We start from the raw sequence: 12,562 nt of genomic DNA, 5'->3' as shown, positions 1-12,562 counted from the left end.
TTTCTCAAGAGAGTGATTCAGAGTAAACATCTGTGCCTCTCTGATAGTACAGGAGGTCTCCCAGTTGTTAAATTGGCTTCTGTGAATATGAATAATTTTGGATGACTATTAAACATCCCTTGACTATGTTCATTGAGACATTTCAAAAGCTTACATGCAATCATGTAAGTTAAAATAGCAAGGTGATGATATAGGTGTTTCTGAGCAATGTGTAAAACTGCCTTTTTTAACAGAAGTTTGAAGAGAAAAGAAACTTTGTAAGAGAATTTGAACCAACTGAAAAGAAATGCATTACCAGAACACAGCAAAAGCATTTGCGAATTATGCTGAACTTGACTTGAATATTCTATTTATCGGAAGCTTCATATCCAGTACAGGAGAGTGTGTATTTGATTGTTGTGAGTGGAAACAGTAGCAGCTGAGAATGTGGATAAGACTTTTTAAAATCAAAACAGACAACTTCTCTCATTTTTAGGTTCTGGGAAAACGCATGTGTTTGGTCTGATGGTGTCTTTTTTTTTTTTCTTCTTCTTTTTTTCAGCTTGAATCCCTTTTACAGTTATGGCTTACATTAAGCCTGAATTCCAGCTCCTCTGGAAGTAAAGATAATGGCGCTGATATTTTCCTGTATAACGCTAATCGAATACCTGTAATTTCTTTGAACCAAGGTAAAATACATTAAATTGTGAAAATGAATTTGCAGGAGGTACGAGATAAGATTTTTGAAAATGCACAATTTTTGCTTCATAGTATTCTTGTTGAGATCAGTGGTGGAATTTCTGTGTTGTTATTAAAGAGCTCTTGGACTTTTATTTTCTTAACATTGAAACTCTGGAGTTAATATGTAATTGAGAGGCAGTTCCTTGAATGTGTTTTTGTGAAATCTCTTCAGAACTTAAATTGTAAAATTGGTGGTTCTTAATTCATCATTCTTTACTTCCAAAAAAACTTTTCTTAAATACACTCCTTAGTCTAAGGCAGACCGTGCATCTGTATGCACTTCTCTGGTAAATTTATTCTGCTGATAACAGTCCTATGCCCTGTTTATTATTATCAAAGGAGGCTAATGAGTGGGGAAGACTTTTACTCTGTGGCTTCAGTCTACTAATCTAGTACAAAGACATGTCTAGTTATTTTTCTTCTATAAATTCAAGTGGTTTAAAAAAATCTGTGGTATCTTGTGCTGATAGTTCAAACCTGAGTGCCTACTCTAATAAGCCTGTTACACTGAGTTCCATGAGAAACTTTTTTGATGTAACTCAAGTAATTTGTTTGTATCTTTTTTTTTTTTTTTTTCCTGAGATGGCAGGATTTTGGCATTGCAGAAAATTCTTTAGGTCATTTCCTCTGAAGTGCTGGTGAAGGTTTCTTTTCCTAATTTTCTGGGTGAATAGTTGTCAAAACAAAGTAAATATAACAGACTCACTATAAACTTCTTATTTTGACTGTAATACCCTGAAGATTAATGCTTGGAAAAAACATGTTTTTCTTGACAGCATCTGTAACTAGCTTTCTATCAGTTCTGGCATGGTATCCTAATACCTTACTCCGGACATGGTGCCTTGTGCTTCACAGCCTAACTCTCATGACAAATATGCAGCTTAATGGTGAGTTGTGGGTTACGTTGACTGTTTTTATGATGTACAAATGAGTGTGCATTCCCATCCCAAAGACTACCAAAACTTTCCATTTCTCAGGTAAGTACTTTGGCTCTCCATAACTTCAGGCTTTTCAAGAGTGGGCTTCTTGATTTTCTCATACCACAGAAGCTGAAACCTTAGTGGTAAAAGAAAAGGCCCTTACAAATAGGTTAGCAATGTCTTCTAAATAAAGGAATTTTAGAATGAGATAAAGATTGTTGGGCATTAGCTTTGTATTTGGGGAGCAGGTAGCAGAGAGTGAGGATTAAGGCTGTGAGAAAGAGATTCATATTCTTCTGAGGCAGTAGGAATATTTCTGTACATATCCAGGGACTAGTCGCTGCTTATAGAAAGCTATAAGAAGATAAGTCCGTAAAAGCTGAATCTTTTCAGAAAGAAATAAAGCCCTTTCATTTCTCTTCCCTGTGCTCACTAAATTATCTTGCATGCTGCATATGGCTCCTTAACATTGTACAAATAATCTCCCTTTGTGAATGAGATTTTGCCGGAAGTCAGACAGAAGTTAAAGGATACAATTTCTAAATGACAAATTTTAGCTTCTAAATGGGTTACTATCATAGGGCAGCTTTTGTGAGGAATGCTTTTGTGGCCATATCCCCAAAGCATTCTAAAGAAGATACCAAGTAGTAAATAGGACTTTGGAGACAAATCTTTGAAAACCTACATATTAGACCAAGTCAGAACTCTCTTAAATACTGTTTTCAGCTGTTACTGAGGTTGGTCAAATGCAAGTTAAGTGTCAACTTTGTTTTGAGTCGAGTTTCTGTTGTATGCCATCTAGCTCTGTAATGCTTTATGCTATGAAATACAAATTGTTCACATGATGCTTCACTTATTGACGGGTAATGGTTAGGGGTATTCTTCTTTTAACTCACTAGGATGTCAGTTACAGTTAATTGGGAGTAAGTTGGGTTAGTCTTACTAGCAGTGTGTGATTATAAAATGAGGTTCTTTAATACCCCGAAATCTAACACCCCCCAAAATGTGTTCATTTGTGGACTATCTACACTTATTTAAAAAACAAAATATAGTTTTATTCAGATGACTGCAGATGTAATAAACCTGTTTATATGCAATCAGCTTTGTAAAATAATCAGGAAGGCACCTCTTCTGGATATGATAATCCTAATTAGATAATCCCATTTGCTGTTTCAGAAACCAGAAACAACTTAGTAGATGTGTAGCCAGTAATAGATGGTCACTAAACTCTGTTTGCAGGTTGGCATTTTAGTTGTGAGAAAACCCCGCTATGGTTATTTTTCTAGACCACTGGAGCAAAGCCTTCTTAGTGAACTTGCTTCTTAAATTGGCAGCATTTTTGTTTAGTTGAAATTCATTATCGTCATTTGGCAGGTTATGTTCACATGCAGTCATTCTGTTTTCCCCACCCTTTCTTGAAAAGGGCCATTTCATACTCTTCCATCCGTTCAAGATCCAAGGTCTGGCCTTATTTGCATTTTGTGTATTCTCTTTGAACCCTCTTCTGACTTCTGAATTACTCTACTCTCAAGACTGCAGGTTCAGTCATCATTATTACATCAAGAGATCAGTAAATTTTAAGTTCTTGTCATCGACCTTCCTGTCACATCGAAAATAAGGTAGTCCTTGAGATCTCATCCTGATTTTATTTTCAAAGCTGTTTCTGACTAAGTTTTTTTTTTTTCTTTTTCCAAAACTTCAGACTTCTCCAGTGGTAATCAGGGTTTGTTTTTGTGGGTTTTGTTTGTTTTATTGGTTTGGTTTTTTTTAACCTGAGCATAGGGCAGATTTCTTACAGGAACTGTCCTTTGTTGGGAATTTGTGAGAAACTGCCCTCTAGGGCAGGTCATTTTGTGATCAGAAAATCCTATTTCATTATCCTAGTATGTGGCTTCAGAATATGAGAGCTCAGGCTTGTAATTTGCATGCTTCAGAAACACTTACCTGAGGCCTGCAAGATACTTTGCAGGGATTAGCACCCCCCCCCCCCCACACACACACCCCAGCACCACTCATTTCAGTTCAGAACGATGACCTTCATTTGATTACAAGATCCAGTGACTGATTTTGGAAGGATGGTGTTTAAAATCAGGTTTTGGTGAGTGACAACGAGAATTCTTTAATTCCATGTAAGGGAAGGTGGGTGTAAGCAAATCCACAGTGGTATCTGGCTAAGAAAAACTTCAGAGCTACCGTTGCTCTAAAGTAAACGGCTGTCATCTGTCAAATCCTTCTGATAATGCATATAGTGGAGAGATCTGTTCCTGTAGCAAGAACTATTCATGCTCTGGTCATGTGTCCTTTTGCATTATCTGTTCTTACATTGGCAGTCACCAGAAGCACAGAAAGAGCAGTGTTTTGAGTATAAACATAACTTGACAGAGCAGATCACGTAGATGCATTCTTCTGAAATCTGAGTTAGTGTCAAACAAAACATATCAGACGAATAAAATGTAGAATTAAAGTGGACTTTTACACTGCAGTGATACTTCCAGCTGTTTAAAAAAAAAATAATAATAATACAACAATAAAACAATGTAGGAGGTAATGAAGACGTAGTTATTCGGTTATGGCATCAGCTCTATCATGAAACAGTAGAAAAACTAGAGTGGTTAAAACTAGAAGGAAATGAGCTGAAGGCTAGCATATGGAATTCACTACCCCTTGATGTTAAGAGGAGATGGGGTGGGACTGTCAACTCCGGGGAAGTTCTGGTGTAACATCTGCCTGTATTAAGATGAAAAGTCTTCACAAAAAAGTCCAATTTAATTAACTGTTACAGTACAGCCCTAACAAGTGAAGGCACATGCAGTAGGGAAAAGCTGGGAGTTTTTAAACAATGATGTCTTCAAAGAAACACCAAGTGAACAAATTAAATGACTGAAGTTACACCCCAAACATGCCTGTTCATAAAAATGCAAACACGGGTCTTCTAAAAGCTGCAATTTCAGTGTACTAAAAAACAAACAAACAAAAACAAAAAACAACCACTAATAGCAGTGTTGCTTATCACGCTGTTATGATGGTTGAAAGCTTCATAGAGAAGGAGACAGCATTTCTGATTAATGCCTTTAATTCAAGGTCTCCAAAGAAAATGAAATACCTTCTGTCTTCAAAGATTCAAGAATGCAGGAAAGTATGACAGAAATCTCTTCTTTTTTCAAATAAAAAAACATTTTGAGACTTTTGCATATACACTTTAAAATAAATTAAATGTTCAGTGCTTTCAAACAAACTCAAGTAACATCTAACTTGGAGCTAGATTCCTACTCAAAGTTTATTGAAGGATGCAGTTACATTAAAGCAACAAAAAGTTGCAGAAGTTAGTCATGAAAATAGAATAATTGAATTCAAATTAACTTTGAAGATTGTAAAGGCTTCTCATTTTCATTAGTTATGTCAGCAAGAGCTGAGCATGATTTTAATTGTAGTTTGGCTTAAATTTCATGATAGATTATAACCTGAGGGGCAAAAAACCCTAATATATTAGCTCTAACTGTACATGCAAGAACTATGAGTTTAGCAAATTAGTATCCTTACAGACCTGAGTATCACTTTCATCTCTAATTTGTATCACAGCATCTCAAAAAAAACCACCACCACCACCAACAACAACCCCCCCCCCCCCCCGAAAACCTACACACTGTTTTCTCGGAGAGGAAAATCAGTGTATTATGTATTTTACTTAACTAAATGCTTAAAGGTGTAGATTCCTTGGAAAATAAACTTGATCAGTTCCTCCAGGTTGGTGTTTCCAAGGCACAGCTTGCAATGGAAGGCCTCTCTTGTTCTGAAAAGTTCAGTCTTTCTTTCACAGAAAATGCTATGGGATGGTTTATTACTTTTATTCAACTCCAGCTATTGCTGTTTCATCAGTCTTAGCCATACATAGTTGTTTTACTACTGATAATGATATATCAGTGAGAAATATATGCTCCATATAGCTGTAAAGGAAATACTTCCAGCCTTAGTTTTCTGCATTCACCTAATGCAAAAAATCTGTTGATAGTTTGGGAATGAAATGCCATTTGATAAGGGGAAATCTTACAGTAAATTATCTTTTGTTTTCTTTCTCTCCTTCCATCTTCCCACAGGGATTTCTTCTCATGGCAAGCCTCTTTCCAACACTATTTTTCAGTGCTCTAGACACTTTTCAATTGAGATAGAAGTAGTCAGGGTTTAATACTGGTTTTGACTGAGACTTTTCATTCCTGATTGGAATATTACTGTTTAGTTTAAGGAAATTAATGTAGGATGATGAAGACTGATAAACAGAATGACCAGGAAGTAGTTTAGTTTTTTGTTCTTTTACATCCTCCCTAATCAGGTATCTTATCGTGATCCAGTGGATGCCAACAAAACTCTCCTGTACCAAAGCACCATTCCCTCTTGATTTAGTTTTTCAAGTGTGGGATAAAATCCAAAACAAATCACATCTTCAGCATGTAATAGCCTGAAATTGTAATTAGATAGGTAAGACATGATAAGAGTAAGTATTTTCATTCAGTAGGTAGCTATGCTTTTCTGAAGTCATGATTTGAGTTGATCGTATATGCCACTATCGAATGAGTAAGATTTCACATTTCATAAAAACTCATTTGTTTGATCATCGAAGGATGTATTCTACTTCTAGTCCCCAAAGTCCCTATCTATTAAGCTCCCTACAGTTTTAGTCAATGATGAGAAGTCTGAGTGTGCCATGGAGAAAAACATCTCGATTGCTTACAGGATAATAGAATGTGTGATCTCTGTCTGATAAAGTAACAAATGCACTTAAACCTTAATAAATTGTGGGACTAATAGAGAGAAACAGGTAAAAATGTCTGAATATATTGCTTCTACAAAATAAAACTCTATTTTCAGGAATATTGTCTTAACAAGCTTAGAAACAGAGGGAACAGTTTTGGGGATCTATACTTGTACCTGGTGGAAAACAGTATACTCAAACTTGTAGCCATGAGTAAGCAACTTTTGGTAGCTCATTCTGCCTTGCATGTGTATGCAAGATGAAGTAAGTATAATGGATAAGCAGTATAAATGTTTTTACACTTAACGCTTAAGATTAGAAATTTAATTTTCACATGTTTATTTTTAAGCTGGTCCAAGCAGTACCATCGGAGCTCAGGAAAGTACTGCCCAACTATTGGTGTCAGATCCCAACCTCATTCATGTCTTGGTGAAATTTCTTTCCGGCACCAATCCTCATGGAACAAATCAACACAGTCCACAGGTAACTATCAATTAAAATAACAGAATAACCTTTCATAATAGGGTTTCAGTACACTTGATATGAATATGTGTTTTTCATAATGTGTTGTAGCTATGGCTTATTTTTCTTTTATTTTTAGCCTTAGCTGGTTCTGATAACAACCACAGGGAAGATCATATTGGTAATCTACTATGAGTACTATAACTCATAATTAATCTTTCCTTTTTGCCAACTATTTGGAAACTTTCCATAGGGAGAGTATATCGTGATATGTCGGTGAGTGTTGGGGGTGCATGGCATAGCATGCATGGAAAAGTAATAGAGTTTGGTTAGCTTCCTGAAATCAGACTGGGTTGGGATAAAAATGCTGATGAACATTAAGTTTAAATATGTAACAAGTAGGAAAAGAAAAGAGAAAGACTACAAAAAATGAATCTCTTATGCTTGTATTTTCTGCCTGTTTTGTGAATTAATGTGTCAGTTACTGTTTCTCCTAATTTCAGCTGATGGTTTGTTGCTCTTTACAGTCTTTGGAATATCTGTGAATGGTGAAAAAAAAAGAGTTAACTTATTTGTATGTAATATTTGATAAGAGTCTCCTGGAAAATAGCTATTTTTTTCCAAAACTTAAACATTGTACAATACTATTAATCTAAAACTCTTGCATGTAAATGTGTGAATCCTCATGGATTTTCAGAGTTTGTTCTGTGTAGTGAAGTGTAGTTTGCATTGCTGAAAGGGTAAAATCCTGAGCTGCAAAACAGTTTTAGGCCAAGAACTGAATTATTTTGTTTTTTGTTTTTTGTTTTTTTTTTCTCATGGTTGGCAATAGAAAAATGCGTGAAATTGATTCAGAATAGTTGTCCTATGAAAACCCCATAAAATTATTCAGAAAGCAGGTTAAGTTGCATAATACTTTAATGTTCTGAGAAAATGTTTTTTCTGTTAGATACAACTAATATTCTTGAGGACATTTCAGTTTATATATAACTTATTAAAATGCCTTTCCTTCCAGGTTGGGCCAACAGCTACGCAAGCTATGCAAGAATTTCTTACTCGATTACAAGTGCATCTTTCTTCAACGTGTCCTCAGATGTTCAGTGAATTTTTATTGAAATTAATACATATACTTTCAACGGAAAGGTAAATCTTGAGTATGTTTTTTTGTTGTTTTGGGGGTTTGTTTTTTGTGTTTTTTGTTTTTTTTTTAATACCATATTTGTCTTTAAAATCTGTGTGGGTTGTGAATCACAGCTGCAACGTGTACATCCCCACTTGCCATACTGTCAAATATTTTATGGAAGCAGTTCTCTGCTGTAGCTGCAGGGCAGCCAGAGGGCTCTGGGCTGCTCCTGGCATGTGGAAACTCCATGCACAGCTGGTCAGACTCTGATTGCTTCTCCAGCTGAGATGGCTTGTCTCTAACAGCTCTGCTTCTTCATGGCTAGATTGATGAGTGCAAGACTGTGTATCAGTACATGGGCAGTACTTCGGACTTGTGGCAATTGCTTGGTCTGAAATATGTTAGGAATTATCAATTTCTGGTATTGATGTATTGCACATCTCCAGACAAAGGCTTCATATAGTTAAGGATGAGTTTCCTCAGTTTCTTTCTTCCCTGCTTCCCAGCAGGTGGCACTTTGGTGTTATCTATCCTTTAATCATACAGAAAACAGCTGCAGCCTTCTCTAAGCAATTTTACCATGATAACTTGAATTGGGTGGGTGGGCCTCACCAGCTTACATTAATGATCAATTAATTATACAATATGTATAATAATGGAATAAAATCAGTAATTCACAGTGAATCTTGCAATGCATGTCAGCATGCCATACTTTACTTGAAATAAGTTGAAGAGGCCACTGAAATGATATAGCTTCGGAGATGTTTAGGGGCTTTTTTGAGACAAACAAGGTGGGGCTGAAATGCCATAAAATGGAAGCAAATCACCAAAGAAGGGTTTAGATAGTTATTTCTAGAACCTCAGATAGTTCTTCAACTCTGCTATGTCTGATTGAAGCATAAGATTGATTGTAAATGAAAGCAGTAATTTATTTTAAGAACTAGTTAAACAGCAAATGCTTTTTTCCACACTATTTACAGAAACTAATTTGTTCCATATTTAATGTTAAAAGTTACGGTGAGATTGATCAATGTCAAAGATGCAGAGAAATATTTCAAAAATTAAATCAGACTCCAAAAATCAGTACCACTTATTTTAAATATACTAACTCAAAAGGCTCATTCTGCAGTCCACGAATAAACATGTGAATTCATTCAGGAAAATAAACTTATCTCTAACAGTGGTCTTGCAAGTAATCAACCTATAAGCACCTATCTGTGACAGTTTGAGTGCCATTCTCATAGTCTTATGTATGGTTGCTATTCAGACTGACCGTTCTCTTCCCTGTAGCCAGGAGGGAAGAAAAACCCCATCATGTTTTAGAAGACAAATAATTCTAATGATATTAAAGTATTAGATGGCTTCTTCCCATAAAGTTTCCCTGTAAATATGAGAAATTTTTCACCCATTTGAACAAGCTGTATTTCAAACCTATATCTGCAGATTGACTCTATGATTAAAGAAATAATAGGTCCTAGATTTTGTCAAAGGAAACTTTCAACTTTGGTGATACTGGTAAAGTGATATGATGGAGAGGTTCCATAGACTGTGTGATGACCAGTATATTAAAAAGCTGTGAATGCTTGGCCCTTGTCAAAGGTCAGTATATGCTTCAGCATGCATTTCTGGAAGTGTCTAGATTTGTATTTGTTGAAAGTTTGTACTTTTTGAGAGTTATTCCTCAAAAAAACTTTTTTGAAGATTAGTCACTCAAACAAATATAAATTGTTAATATTTAACAGTGATGTTCTTTCTTTTTCTTTCAGGGGTGCTTTCCAGACAGGCCAGGGGCCCTTGGATGCACAAGTGAAACTCTTGGAATTTACTTTGGATCAGAATTTTGAAGTTGTATCAGTTAGCACTATTTCTGCAGTGATTGAGTCCATAACCTTCCTTGTGCATCATTACATTACATGTTCGGACAAAGTGATGTCTCGCAGTGGTTCAGACAGCTCTGTAGGTGCTCGAGCATGTTTTGGAGGGCTTTTTGCCAATATTATTCGTCCAGGTGATGCCAAAGCAGTTTGTGGAGAAATGACAAGGGATCAGCTTATGTTTGATTTGTTAAAGCTGGTCAACATTTTAGTTCAGCTGCCACTTTCCAGTAACCGAGAATATAGTGCCCGTGTTCCAGTTGCAAGCAGTACTACAGACAGCGTGTCTGATGAAGAAAAGGTTTCAGGAAGCAAAGATGGCAATGGAAACAATCCTAATACTCAAGGATCAACTGCATATGTGGCAGACTTGGTGTTAGCCAACCAACAAATTATGAGCCAGATTTTGTCTGCTCTTGGCCAGTGTAACAGCAGCGCTATGGCAATGATTATTGGTAGGTATTTTGTAAATAAAAAGGAAAACTTTTGGGGGTGGTAAGATGCTTAAAACTTCTACAAATGGAAAGTTGGGTGTAGACATGAAAGGATGTGTCACAGAAATGTCAGGGAGAAAAAACAGGCTGATAGAAAAGAAGTGAAAGGGGTGAGAGGTATGTGAAAAAATTAACATAAAATGGGAGACAGTAATTAAAACCAAATGCAAATGTGTTTGGCATTTGGATTTGGAGTTTGTCTGATTTGCAGAATGGCTGAGGTCAGAAGGGACCTCTGGAGGTCAGCTAGTCCAGCCCCTCCTGCACAAGGTAGGGCCGCCTAGAGCAGGTCGCTCAGGACTGTGTCCAGTTGGGTCTTGAATATCTCCAAGGTTGGAGGCTCCATAAAGCTTTGTGTTATGTTTAAAGGGAATTTCCTGTGTTGTAATTTGTGCCTGTTGCCTCCATGCCTGGATTAGAATTAGTCTTCAGTTTGTACTATGGACATTTCAAATCAATTGTTCTCTAAGTATTTTGATATTTTCCTTTCTATCACTGTTTCTGGAAAAGCCAGCTTATGACTGTGGCTTTTGCACAGAATACAGGAACTTTCCCGTGCTGCCTTTTACCAGAAACCTCATTAGCAGTGTGTTCTAGGAGCCGCAGTCACGTATGCACGTGGGTGAGATCAGCCTGCTGCAAAGACGCTAGGAAGCTGATGACACGTTGAACAGCAGAGTTGCTATTTGTCAGGCATGTACTAGTGCCCCTGAGAAAATACAGTTTATCTTTAGCAGACTGGCTTGTGAGCGGTGACAGTAGTATCCAGCTTTTTTGCAGAAATTCAACTACTGGCAGAAATATTGTGAATAGCATGGCGTGTGCAGAAGTGGGAAAGCATTTTGCAGGATGATAGGCAGAGAGATGGTGCTCCATTTCTGAGATAATAGTTGCCAAGTTCTGTGCTCTTTGTAGTGGTTGCCCTCGCAAAGGGAGATCTCTGCCCTTTCTGTGCCAGTCTCCCTTAGGCAAATGTGAAGCTGTGAGCCAAAACTCTCACCCGAAAACAGTGCGCTGGCTGAACGAGGGCATGGGAGGGTTAGGCCGGTGGCTCATGCTGACGTAAGAGCAACTGAGGGAGAAAGTAGTAATCTCCGATAGCCGTACTGAAACAGCAGGCAGAGTTTGACAGGGCTGGGATGCGCTGCCGGAACCTTCCAGAAGTCCCTTCCAGGGCTTTGGAAAGGTAGTGTCGTTCAAAATGCTGTTCACAGAGCTCGAGCTGCTGGGCCAGCTGATCACTTCAACAGGCTGTTTCTGCCAGGGCCTTTTGATGCAGGTTGTTGGAACTAATTTGCGTGTGTGTTTTGGAAATTTATAACATGGCTACTTGCAGCTTTAGTTCCTTCATGGAAAAAAAAGTGTATTAAGCTCTCCTCAGACCATTTCTCTGAACAGAACATTCCTTCAATACCACTGCCAAGGTTATATTTGATCCAAAACATACTCTCTCCATTATCAGCATATGGTAGTAAACATGTAATGGCTAGTGCAGCGTGCTAGTTACCTGGGGAAGATCATCTGGAAGACATCTGCAGATGTCTACTGATACGTAGCAGGGCTGCTGTCAGAATTTAAGCCGGTTGTGTTGAATTACGGCATCTGGTAAGCCAGTCGCTCAGGAACAGAGATGAGTAATTTGCTTGTCCCGTGAAGTTAAAACATCTGTTGGATTACCTTTCGTCACTGCTTTGCCTTTTGATTTCATTAGTTTTCGTTTCATTAGGCTTTGTCTTTGACAGACTATGAAAATCACACAAATAACAGTATTGCCGTCCCACCTTTGCCTCAAAATCTTCACAGCTAATCTGCCCTAGGTGGCTTCAGCTTTATCATCCATTTCGTTTAGTTTTTCCAGACCCTGCAGAAATTAAGTCTTTTACAGCCATTTTTTTTTCTTTTTTGTCTGTCTCCACATATCCAGTGCTTAGCAATACTTTCTTTCTTGACAACTTTAAGGTGGTTAAAGTACTACAGCTGTCAATTCTCTAGCCAGAGTGTTTCTCTAAGGCATGTTGCAAAGATCACTTGAACACACTATCCTTATTTTTAGTGTAACTTCAGTTCCTCTAAACGGGAGGGGATTATTCCATTCCCCTCCCCCCAACCCCCTTCCCGCAATCTCATACCTCTTTTAAAAGCTCTTCTAGATCCATGTAATTTGCTTTATAAGACAGTCATATTCACAGGGAACCTCCCTCCTTAAGAAGACTATTGCTTTC

At 37.4% G+C, this 12,562-nt stretch overlaps 1 protein-coding gene across 3 annotated transcripts in view; it reads left to right on the top strand.

The window, feature by feature from the left end:
• BIRC6 (baculoviral IAP repeat containing 6) overlaps positions 1 to 12,562 on the top strand; it is a 200,987-nt gene that overhangs the window by 88,724 nt on the left and 99,701 nt on the right. For all 3 annotated transcript variants that reach the window (XM_067293270.1, XM_067293269.1, XM_067293268.1), the window contains exons 42-46: positions 542 to 668; positions 1,497 to 1,607; positions 6,737 to 6,870; positions 7,865 to 7,992; positions 9,739 to 10,301. In XM_067293270.1, the coding sequence (XP_067149371.1) occupies positions 542 to 668; positions 1,497 to 1,607; positions 6,737 to 6,870; positions 7,865 to 7,992; positions 9,739 to 10,301 (1,063 nt within the window). The remainder of the gene's footprint in view (positions 1 to 541; positions 669 to 1,496; positions 1,608 to 6,736; positions 6,871 to 7,864; positions 7,993 to 9,738; positions 10,302 to 12,562) is intronic.

This window comes from Apteryx mantelli, chromosome 3 (genome assembly GCF_036417845.1).
Source record: "Apteryx mantelli isolate bAptMan1 chromosome 3, bAptMan1.hap1, whole genome shotgun sequence".
In the NCBI taxonomy this organism is placed as follows: domain Eukaryota; kingdom Metazoa; phylum Chordata; class Aves; order Apterygiformes; family Apterygidae; genus Apteryx; species Apteryx mantelli.
This window is presented reverse-complemented; position numbering and strand designations above follow the sequence as displayed.